The sequence below is a fragment of the Diadema setosum genome, chromosome 19, assembly GCF_964275005.1.
Source record: "Diadema setosum chromosome 19, eeDiaSeto1, whole genome shotgun sequence".
NCBI lineage: Eukaryota > Metazoa > Echinodermata > Echinoidea > Diadematoida > Diadematidae > Diadema > Diadema setosum.
In genome coordinates, this window is record NC_092703.1 from 19,489,247 (window position 1) to 19,502,133 (window position 12,887).

Genomic DNA, 12,887 nt, shown 5'->3' on the forward strand with positions numbered 1-12,887 from the left:
ACACAATTTGAAAGGGGCATCAGTGTCAAACAAGCACTGTCTAAATAGGTTATCAGTGTAGCACATCAAGCTACATACTTTCATCAGGGTGCGCATTCCACTTTTGAAGGCAAGCACTAGCCAAAGAACACCTGTTGTAAATAGCACCTGTTGAATGCTAAGGGAGGTCCATATAATCCTGTGTGTCAGAATGATTTCTATATGATATTCCATCAGAACAAAGCCTCCTTCCCACTCTGCCCCAACTTTAATCCTTGGGTAGTATCATCTGCATTAGATACACAACACTGTGGGGGAAGAAAAAGGTTGAGATGGTCACTGTAGTAAAATACAAGCATTTGAGGGGCTCTAGAACAGGAATATCTTCATTGTTGGAATGAATGATAAAGCTGTGATAAGATTTATAACACAGTTCAAAACAAAACCCTTATAAGTATTATTAACATTATCATGGACAAAGTTTTGTGGAAAACAAAATTAAGTATAATAGTGACCAGAGAAAATTTGTGACCATAACTCCTATTGGGTTTATTGGAAGTATCTTGAATATTCCTGAATCCCCTCCCCCCCCCCCCAAAAAAAAAAAAAAAAATCATTGCCTGGAAAATATTCTAGCAACCTACAGAGAATATTGCATCTCTCATAAATTTTGTTTGACTGCATTACATTTTGCAAATTGGGACATGTAAGACAATTTTGCAAGTGGTTAGAGTTTTGATTGAGAACCAGAGTAATGGAATAGGAAATAAACTGTATCAACCCTTTTCAAGAAGCAAAGTTTTCAAAACCCCACAAAACAAACAGTATTAGGAATGAGTAGCATACAAATTTCTCATGACATCTGATAGATGAAGTAAAATTTCCATGATTATTATGTTTACTAGTCTATGTAATGGGTGTTCTTTCCTGAGATGTTGAAGTAGATTTAACTCTATAGAACAGATTGTGATGACAGGTTTACTACTTCAGGAAGAGTCTAAGATTTGTCTGGAGTTTTATCTCATCTCTGAATCTGAATGGTCCCTTGTCCAGCCCCCATCTTCTGTCAAATTTGAGCACTGACCCTTCAGGGTAATACATGTGTGTGGGAGGCAAGTGGAAACACTCAGTCACGTCTGTTTCCTGTCCCTTAGCACACCAACACAGCCAGCCCTTGTGTCCCGTTTTTGCTCCAGATAAATAATCAATGACTTAATCACTGCCACCATGGAATCCTATGGATGGGACCAATGATGACAGCTTGTTCAGTATAATGCCAGGACATAAATCTCATACATTGGCTGGCACGCAGTTGATGAAATTCACGACTTCATTCCACTTTCACTCATTCTCTCTCTTTCATCCACCAGGAGACGAATTTTGAGCATTTGGAAGTTTCTGAGACCAAGAATACTGGTATGTGGAGTATCCAACACACTGAGGTAATATTTAGGAGAGATGAGCTGTAGGGGTATCTACTTTGACTGATGTTAATGCTAATTACTGGTTTACTGTTATAACCCATGCTGTATATAACCGATATATGCAACTGGAATCTATTTGGATCTTCTCTGTTTCTCTCTGTAATGCAGGGTATTCTAAGCAAAAAAAGCTGATCAAAATTTCAGCCATATTCTATCTTGCACATATTTTGTTGCCTGCGTAGAGTCTTTCAAATATATCCACATGCTTCATTCTTAAAGTACATTACCAGTACAATTGACCAACCAATTCTAGCCAAAATCATGCCTCAATTTCGTTTTACACGAGTTGAAAAAAAAAACCAAAAAAAAAAAACCAAACAAACAAACAAACCCGGCAACTTTTACAACTGTTAAGTTGTAAAGCTGCTGTAACATTAGCTAGACAAGGATGAATTATTCTAAGTTATTAAATTGTTGCTCCAGGAATTGAACTTCTTTGTGCCACAACACATGCTACTGTCTTAATGAGATACAAGGCCTAGAACAACAGTGATATCATGAACACTAGTGGACAACTGGGGTATATAGTGCACTAGTAATCACCTGCTATGGGAAATTCTGGGATTCATGCTGCCACTCCTGACAGTTAAGGGTTGAGGGTTTTGTTTCACAGTTGCAGACTGTCAACACAGGGCGAGTACACATTGCACTTTGGTGTGGTCAATCTAGAATCTATGTCAACTTGGAGGCAAGGGTCAGCCTACACTGGGTGTGGGCCACATGTGACACCATGCATTTTCTATGGCCAATTCACTTTGACTGTCACTAATAAACTGACCGACAGGATATACTGTATATTTGTTAGACAAGATGTAAATGCGATTATCATTGATGGCAATTCGTCACATATCTGCTCTATTTTTTTTTTCCCTAGACTGGTAAAGATGAAGGCAAGACAGGATGTTTATTGATAATTTTAAGAATATATGACATTGCAACTGTTAACACAGTCAAAACTCTCTATGAAGGGATCTGATTAACTACTTGAGACAGCAAATCTATTCATATCTTCAGCCTCAATTGGATGAATTCCACTGGTTTTTCTTTTTCACTATATTCAGCTAGAGCTTTCACACAATTGAAAATTTAACTGACTTCTCTGTTCCCTTTCATTATTTTAGGCTATTAAAATTATCAGCTAAAAATATAGTGCATAAATTTCTTATCACAAGTTCTCAAACTAGCAGTAACATTTAAATGTGTTTGAAATCTGCTGGAGCTATGTCACAGGACAAAAGATACTAGCGTTCATTGTGTGACTAGCTACATTTCCTTTCTTTGGATAACTAGACATGACATTTTCAGAAATAGAATTGATTACAGGTGCCTACCAGGCTCAGTGAACACATATGACATTCAGCATCAAGTCATGTATGACATGAATTGTTTGACAGCTTGCCAAAGGTACAGACCACATTGTGAACTTTCTATTATTTCCAAAACCGACACCTTGATAGAAAGCTATTTCCCGCTAGCACGCATCTTGTGGAGAACGGAAATCGGCAGTAATTGATGGTAACACTGTTTCCCCTTGTTTCTCCTTCTTCTGACCCAGGTACCAGTCAGAACTATAAAGTGGCAACAGTATGACAGGAACAATAAATTACTGACTTTGGGCTTTGGCACAACTTGGATTTAAAAATATAACCTAGTTTCTGGAGCGACACGTGCCAGCATATCAGGGGCCTCCCACAACGGACAACAACCAATGTTTGGATGTCACTCTCCCATCCTAATTGAGAAATCTGGCGCAAAGACTGGCTATGACATTTGCACTCATAACCATCTCACGCAACATCCACACCACTTAAAAACATACTGGTGGTATGGCCTAGGGCTGTTAAATGCCACCGATGACTGGACATGATTGTATATAAACAACATTGATTTCGCCACCAGGATATACAACAAGTGTGTTTATTGCAGGACTAAGCAAGGAAAGTTCTTGGGAAGGTTTTGCTTCGGTGCAACTTGGACCTGAAAATCTTTGGCTCATCGAAAGAGGTGTCCTAGCACACCTCAGGTAAAAGACCTTTAAGCCAGCACAAAGGGGTCTGATCTACCGCTTGGATGTACACATAACCTGGATGACGTATTGAACCAACTGAACCTGCATCACTGACGTCATTTTTAGGATTCACTCTATCAAAGAGCTAGCAAACTGGCAACTACAGCTTTGCTGTGATCCTGATTACATTACTGTATGAACCATTGCCTTAAGAGATCCTAGATGAAACAGTTGTTGTTTGGTGCTTCACCTGTAGTGAGGAATCCAGTGATAAATCAACACACACAGTTGCATCCAGGACAACCAAATAGAGAAAAAGCTTCAAATTTTCCACTCTAAAAGGTAACATCATTCCACCAAGCACCAAGGACAATAAGGAGCCATCCCAACATGTCGGTTACCATGACAATGAGATCTCTCCTCATCCTCCTCCTCAGCATAGAGTGTTGCTTGGCAGTCACCTACTGCCCCCCTTACTGGACACACTTCCGGCTGGAAGATGAAACCATCTTCTGCTACCGTTTCTTTGGTAAAAAGGTGACGTGGGCAGAGGCAGAGATAACATGTGCTGGATATTCATCCTGTGAAGGGGAGGAGCTGGCTCATCTAGTGTCCCTCACTGGACCAGAAGAGGAAATGTTTATCATTGACTACAGGCAGAGCGTCACTGGTATATTTGGTGGAGGTAAGTTGCCCAAGGCTTTCTCCAGTACATTGAATGTTGTAATACGGAAATGAGGCTCTCGTCTTGGTGAATGTGTTCAAGTTTGTAAATAGAGGCAAAACTTTGCTACACACTCTGGCAATAGATTGAAGGCATGTATCTTTCCCTTCCTTTTGGCACATTATCTGTACAAAAACATCACATCAGAAAAAAAAAAACTACACTAACTAAACAGACAAATGCTAGACTAAGTGTGTTGCAGTTTGACAGAACACGCTCTGTAATCTTGTCATTTTTCAGAAGAGTTCATGATGCTTTTCTGATATCATTCCTGAGACACTATATATAGAGAGAGACACTATGACTGAATCCTGACAGATTTCCATCTCATGAGTTGCTTATCTAATGATCTCATAGGCTGAGCAGATTACTGATGACATGGATGGCATACTATATTAACCCTATGCAGAGCAGTTTGACGGGTTAACATCACGAGACCGACACCTACGAAGCACACAGCCCAAGATTCTTACAGCCCATGGCTTTGACACTAAGCAAACAAGGCCCATGAGACTGGTGTAATGTCGAACTCGTGGGCACTTTTTACCTGGTGTTGAACTCATGGGCCTGATTTGCCCACGGGCTGTATAACTTGTGGGCTGTTTGACTCATGGACCTTTTTTAAATGTCGAACTTGTGGGCTGTATGACTCTTGGGTGTCGGTCTTGTGGGATGATCCCCAGTTGGACGCTCAACATTTGATAGACTTTGGTTCTCAAGCAAAATGTAAGACTTTATCTCATTATGTGACCTTTAAATTTTAAATGTTAGTATCCTCTTTAGGTGTGTCATGAATGAACCACTTTCACAACGCAATCAAAACAGAGATTACCTTGGTTGGTAAGATGAGGTTAGTCCCAACAACTGCAGCAGCTGTTATCTGAGAGCCTACATAATACCACAATCACTGATTAAACATTCAGTTTGCACTCATAACATTCTCTTACCTAGCATCTCCATGGTAACTGGGTGTGATGTCACAATAGGCAATGCAATCACACTGCCATACATATATACATGTACATTGTATGAAAAATAGAAGAGTTGTGGGTCATGACATGTGATGGAGATAACACCAATAATCAAAGTGTCCCTGGCAGTTTTGAAGTTTTTGTCGCTGTCAGCAGGTTTTATAAGCAGGGTTCGAAATTGGCAATGGTCCGCTGGCCATTGGCCACCCAAAATCACATTGGACTAGCTAAAAATCGTAAAATTCTGAAGTTACTAGTCCGTCTGGCTAGCCAAAATATTGCTTCAGTGTCAAAATTGATTCTAAGTAGTCCGCCTGGCTAGTTAAACAAAAAAGTTAAGTGCGACCCCTGATAAGTGTGGCATTCTTCTAGGACCTCCAACTTGGTCACTTGCTATAGTAACTGTGGTGTTACTGATGTCATTGATGTCATTTTTCTGCATGTGTTTTATACATGAATTCTTACTACTCTATCACTTTCACACAATATACAGATGTCCCCCTTTCAATCGTTTGTAGTGATACACCATGACAATTTTTTTTTTGTTGTTGCTTAAATCCTCAAACACTGAGTTATGCACTGTCTTTACAAGTACACATGGAAAAAAAATCAGTTTTGACCTTTCATCTGTGTGAAGAAAATATTTTATATTCAAATCTCTGTATTTTGCGGCCATGTCAGGTACACCTCAGGGAAAATGACGTCTGTGGAAGACAAATGCTAAAATATAGAACATATTTGCAAATGGGCTTCTTATGCCCATATTTACTACAATCATAAGGATGGAAAAGACACCATGTACTGCATCTATATCAAAAAAACTTTTTTTTTTTTTCAAACTTTCTTTCTAGATATAGAGACAATACAAAATTCAGCGTGGTACATTGAAAGGCAGTCTTAGTCCTAAAACTGGTCATTCATTTAGATGCGGAAAACAATGTATGGGGGAATTTGTGCTCACTCAAAGAAAATACCACCTGACCTGATCAACAGACACATACTTCCCTTTGCCATTTATCACTCTGCAAAGACATAACTGTCAGCCAGCCTTTTAGTTTTAGGGGTCAATGTATTGCTTTTAATGATTTTATATTACCTTGTATGTGTGTGTGTGTGTGTGTGTGTGTGTGTGTGTGTGTGCACGCATTTCTCTTTCTAGAATTTCAACTAGTTTTATTAGTCGATATTGTCTGCAATAGTATCATATTCACCATGGGCATGTTTAGTCTTGTCTTTATGTGTTCAAATAAACTGGAGAGAGAACAAAAAAAAAAAAAAATAAAGGAAAAAAAGTGTTCTATTAAAAGGTACTGGTGCCCTATGTGCCAAACACAGGCGAGGGTTGGAGTAAACAAAACTGAACTTTACAAAACCTTCAGAAATAAGGAATTGACTGATATTAGCCCTTGACAAATGTCACTTACTTAAGACTGTTATGTAACAATGGCCTTGTACCAGTACAAATCCATCCTTGCATCCACTCACATTATCTGCTTTATGTTGGGGGGGGGGGGGGTGTATTTGATGAATCACCTACAAATTTTGTTTTAATCATTAGTCATCAAATGCAAGGTATTCAGATAAGTGGGTACACAGGCCTCCAGTGAACTATGCACACATAATCTAGGGATCTGGATACACCCAAACACTAATGATCCTACTACAGCGCTTAACCACAGTTGATATCTCTACGTGGTATATATCATGTTCAAACATGACCATGCTTAAACAAAGGAGTCTTTGCCAGGCACTTGCTAGTCAGACTCTTATTTTCTTTGACAAACTTGTTGAGAGAAAATAACATCATAATATGTACTTAAGAAGCCAATTACAACAATAAAAAAAAAAGATTTCAATGATTTGAATCGGTACATTTCAATCTTTTATGAGAGCTCCTATTGCATAGAACAAACACAAGAAGAACACTCTATAACATTCATAGCCACTTGTCACATTTAGTGCACTGACACACTGGTAGTCATGTCTTAAGCGTAGTGTCCACAGTATATGTACCATGGTGCTGATTGCTACAAACATCAAAGGGATAGTATAGTATTGGTGGAGATGAGGATTGAGCTTTTAACTTTGTGAGAGATACTGAGAAACATTATGAAATGTTACAGAGCATACCATTCTATGAGGAATTCAAATTATATTTGATGAAAATTTGTCTTCATGATCATGGCTGAGATATCCAAAAACATACAAACAAACAAACAAACAAACAAAGCAAAGCAAAACAAAGCAATCCTAACAAAAGGTGGGTCCAACCTGTTAGTAGGATCACTTTGTTTTGGATATCTCAACCATTTCAAACCCAATTTTTGTCAAATAAACACTGAATTGCTCTTGGAATTACATAATCTTTCATATTTCATAAGAGGTTTCTCATTATCTCACCACAAAAAGTTACAAACCTGAAGCACAGTCTTAACCAAAACTATACCATCCCTTTAAATAAGTGTCACCATCACAACTGACATCTGATGTCATCTCTCTCCTCTCTGGTTGCTAGGAGACCCAGGGATGTGGATTGGGTTCTCAGACCGCCGCAATGAGGGAACATGGAAGTGGGCAGACAAGTCTACCTCCACCTACACCAACTGGTATAGTGCTAACAACGAGCCAAGCGACACAGTACATGTGGAGAACTGTGCCAGGCAGATTGTCCCCATGATGGGGGTTGCTGTCTGGGTAGATGTCTCATGCTCGGAGAAACAGTCTTTCATGTGCAAGATGCCTGCACAGTGAGATTTGAAAGGAGACTACACACTACTGTAGGTAGAATACTGTAAAAGTGGATATTTTCGCGTGACTAATTTTTCGCACTCAGTGAAGTTAGAAGAGTTTCGCATGTTTTTAATTCTGCGGAATCAAGAGATCACCTACTGGACCATATGGCAAGCAAAAACACTCACATGCTTTTATTTTCGCGCTAGTTTCTGATTGCGCGAAAATTTCCACTTTTACAGTAACGAGTACCTTGGTACACGTACATGGGGGTAGCCTTGTGTTCAGGCTTCAATATATAATTTTACTGCTTTTGGAGATCGTATGCTCTTCCCTAATAGTGATGCCACAGTGTAATAGAAAGTACCGACAACTTCCCAATTACATCCAGTGTTCATTCTTTACGTACTTTTCTCTTGCTAGCAATAAGTACTGCTAACATTTTCAAATGAATGAAGACAAACAGTTCTTGAAGTATAACAATACCCAAGGGAAAAGTAAGTTGTTTTGCAATGAAAAAAAAAAACAAAAACAAAACTATAACATCGCAGCAAATTAGAGCAAAGAGAAACTATGCCATTGCTTTTTCAGCATTCAATCTCAATGTAATCATGTTATGAGGATAACTATTTTGTCTTACCTTCAAGGACATCCTACTACTATGTCTATTCCAGTCACTGTACACCAAATTTCTATGTTATCTTGAATGAACAAACATAAGTTTTAAATCTTTTCCTTTGAGCCAAGAATCCTCTCTTGTGTTTATTTGTCTAAAGTACAGCCAGACTGATATATCTTTTAAAAAGATCACAATAGAGTCTGGTTTTGTACACTGACAAGAACTAAATCTTGTCATCTTAGATTCCAAATGTCCAGAGGGGGATATTGACTTGAGACACATCTGGTAGGATGTCACATTTCACTTCAAGAGTTATGAATTCAAATCCTACAAATCAGGAGAAACAGAGCACACTGGGTATAAAGGCTCACTGAAGGGGAGCCAGTCTTCTCAAACTACACTATGGACCAAATTATGCTCAGAGTGCAACCCCAATGTTTGTTTGTTTGTTTGTTTTTTGCAAGACTTATGTGTGATGAACATTTGATCATGAAACATTGCATTTTGCCTTGATGATTTTATCTTTGCCTTGATGATTTTATCTAAGCAGTATTGAATATCAGTAAGTTGCAAAAGACCTTCCTTGTGTTTGTTGAGAACTATTAATTCACAAATTATGAGAAATAGAGCAAGCATTGTTATTTTCTCTGTTATGGTTTGTATAATGTCAGTAATGCCACCTTTACATTATATTCTCATAGTGGTTTTTCTTTTCCCCCCTATAACTTGCCTGTGCTTAAATGTTCTATGATGTCTGCTTTGAAATGAGGAGCATTCCCACTGACAGAGAAAAAAAAAAATGGTGAAAGTTGCCCAAAGCAACCAGACACATTGTCAGACAAAATGGCACACTGCAGTGGGATTTTTCTTCAACTGCCAGAAGATAAATAGTGAAATGAATGGTGACATATTTTCATGAAAGCATCTTAATTAAAGAAATCTTGCTCATTAAACAGGCATTCTCCACTGTGATCTTGAGATTGCTTAAACGTCGTATATCCACCTTGTAGTGTTCAGTGCTTTCACATCTTTGAAGTCGGCTCTAAAGATTCCCATCAGCTCTACACATGTCTGTTGAATTTATACCAAATTACACTAAGATGGCACCAAATGTAACATGGAATGCTCTTGGGGTACAATTGAAGAGTTTGTTTGCAAAAATCGATAAGTCCATTTTTGAAGATTTTGAAGTACGGTCTCTGTCATAAAGTACAAAATAATCCCTTTTAAATGATATTTTGGTCACTACATATAAAGGTACATTTTTGAAGTTCTGGTTAAAAGAAGCAAAAATTTTCTTATTATTCTTTTTATTTTTCTTGACCTTTAATCGCAAATATCTCCATTTCGCAAATATGGACTTATCGGTTTTTGCAAACAAACTCTTCAATTGTTGATCTTGACACGAAATCATTTTAGAAATGCAGTCACAAGTTTGGGCAAATATGATTTCATTTTGCCTGTTAATCGTAGCACCATCTACTTGGCAAAAATGTTATGTGAGATAGTTTTACCAACATTACTTTCCCTATTTAAATAACAACTTTGATGAGACTTTGAGACTCAACATAGGCTGTAGACTTTTCTCTGTACTCTTGTATAAATACTCTATATTTATCACTGCATTATTGTAATCATTGTATCTACTAACTACAAGAAGTAGGTAGAGAAAGCTGCAGGTGATTGCCATTTTCAGCTATATTGTACATATTTTCTGTGAAATTGATTGCTTGTATAATTATGTTTGATAGGCCAACCTTGTGTCAGTAATTTTTTTTCTTTTTTTTTTCTCTTCAAGACTGAAGAAAAAAAGCTTCAACTTTACTTGCAAATGCTGATCTTTATTTAAGTCAGTTGGCTGTTGAAATAAAAAACTTACCACGCATTTGGTCCTGCTACAGTTGTCTTCCAGGTGGGCATGATTCTATGCAGTATTTTCTCTTTTTTATATGCCACACATGCACATCCATTGGCATATAATCACAACTAGTGTTGTAATGATTTCGAACATCATTTCATGGTTGGGTCTATTTCAATCTTCTACAAGCACCTATTTTGGAAAAAAAAAACCCACAAAAACAATTTCTCTGAAATGCATTTTGAATTTGGAAAATACATGTCTAAACTAACTTCATCCATGTATATGACTGTGTTTGCATACTTGGTGAAAGAGTGATACATACATGTACACTTGTACCTGAATTATGATAATTCACATACAAGGGTATAATTTAATATCGGTACCTCAAACACAACATTATGATGAAGAAAGTGCTTTGACAAAAGTGCTGACATTGTTATATCAAATACAAATTATGTGTTAAAAATTGTTCTGTGTTCAACACTTGTGCATGAAATTACATATGTGTGCATGTGTGTGTGTGTGTGTGTGTGTGTGCATGTGTGTGTAAATATTGTGTGTATGACCGTGTCTGCAAGTTTCTAAATGGTTGTCATGATGATCATTATATTTTCATGAAAAACTGTCTTAAGTTTAGTTAATAATTTCTTACAGTGATAAAAATGAAGTCAATCAACTGCAGGCTTTGATGCAACATTGATTAGAGTTAAAAATGTCATGAAAACTTCCAACCTTGTTTGCTGAAGACTTCTTTTAAACCATAAGTATGACAGTATGAAAACTCTGCAATGTATGTGCTTGCTTTCCACAAAACTACAAACAGGTTTTTAGTCATGATTATAGTCAAGTGGGGGTTATGCAACACATTAAATTTCTCATACTGCCTGTATTTATCAGTAAATCACATCATCTCATTTGCCATACTATTTTGAGTTTAATACATGTTTTGAACAATATAGTCAAATAATGATATATATATGATTATGTTCTGCTGGCATGTTTTACAATTTGAGCAATGGAATTGAGACATGAAACACTTGTAATATTGAGCCAGTTCTTTTTTTCTTTTTTCTTTTTTTTTTTGGGGGGGGGGGGATTTTAAATAAGGCATGCATTTTGATTTTAAGTCAGTATGATTAATAGATCAAACTGACCAATGATTACAGTCTCTACAGACCTAAAGTCAGTCTTAGTTTTTTAGGTCTTTCCCTGTTCCCCTCAGCAGCCACATATTAAATCAAGCTGAATTCACTCTGACTGTGCTATTAAAGGGACTTGAACAAGTGCCTCCACTGGGAATGCCGAAAGAGTGTTGAATAGTGACAGATAATCTAATGGAGTGCCAATCCCAATCACAACACCAGGAGGGCAAGGAGCAGACACGTTTACACTCGTATCAAAGGGTTCTTTGAATCCTCAACTGATAAAAGTGGAAAGTCTGACAGTCATGAGTTCATTTATTTTTCTGTTTATCAAGTTCTGTCACACTTCGCATTCTTGAATCAAGACTACGTATGTCAGTATGAAAAGCAGATGAGCTGACCACTAAGATAATGGATTTGCTTTGTTTTAAATCCTTTTTTTCTTCCTTTGGGGCAAAGTAACCCACAGTAAAGATAATATGAAAGCAAAATATTAAATGTGTTTGATGCTGCTACTGACAAAATATGACAAACATGACAAAGCACAAGGACCAAAAATAAATAATTAATTTAAGTAAACAAATGAATGAATGAATGAATAAATGAATACAATGCAGTAAAGAAAATGTATGAATATCTATGATAGTTATGAAGATTCTGTCATTCTTGAATCTTTCCTACCTGTTCTTAAAGGACAAGTTCACCTTCATTAACATATGGATTGAGAGAATGTAGCAATATTAGTAGAACACATCATTGAAAGTTTGAGGAAAATCGGACAATCCGTTCAAAAGTTATGAATTTTTGAAGTTTTTGTGCAGTCGATGCTGGATGAGAAGACTACTGCAGTGTATGACGTCACATGCGTACAACAATATAAGGAAAATATAAAGAGAATTTCACAAAATTTCATCTTTTGAAAAAAGTACACATTCCTTTGACTTGTTACTGACATATGTTATGGGTAATATTATTCCCATTGCCTTTAGAAAGAGGCAAGTCAAGTGCTCTTTTATTATGCGAAAAAAGTGAAAATATGTTGAATTTTCTTTACATTTTCTTTATACTGTTGTACTCATATGACATCACGAGCATTAGTAGTCTCCTCATCTAGCGGTTCCAACACAAAAGTTTTAAAAATTCATAACTTTTGCATCGATTGTCCAATTTTCCTCAAACTTTCACTGATGTGTGCTACTAATATTGCTGCATTCTCTCAATCCTTATGTTAATGAAGGTGAACTTGTCCTTTAACCATTGTAAGGGTAATATGTCAGGAGGCTAAAGGAAGAAACATAGCAAAAAATGCTGAACATCCCTACTTGCTTTTTGTAACTTTGATATTCAGAAATGATTACTGGGGATAGAC

At 37.2% G+C, this 12,887-nt stretch overlaps 2 protein-coding genes across 2 annotated transcripts in view; one reads left to right on the plus strand and one right to left on the minus strand.

The window, feature by feature from the left end:
* The window catches only part of LOC140242655 (transmembrane protein 135-like), a 60,871-nt gene that overhangs the window by 30,341 nt on the left and 17,643 nt on the right, over positions 1–12,887 (minus strand). The window lies entirely within an intron of this gene.
* Positions 3,807–7,917, plus strand: LOC140242656 (echinoidin-like). Its single transcript, XM_072322413.1, has 2 exons — positions 3,807–4,156; positions 7,682–7,917. Exons 1-2 carry the CDS (start codon positions 3,862–3,864, stop codon positions 7,915–7,917), a joined length of 531 nt encoding a protein of 176 aa, XP_072178514.1. The 5' UTR covers positions 3,807–3,861.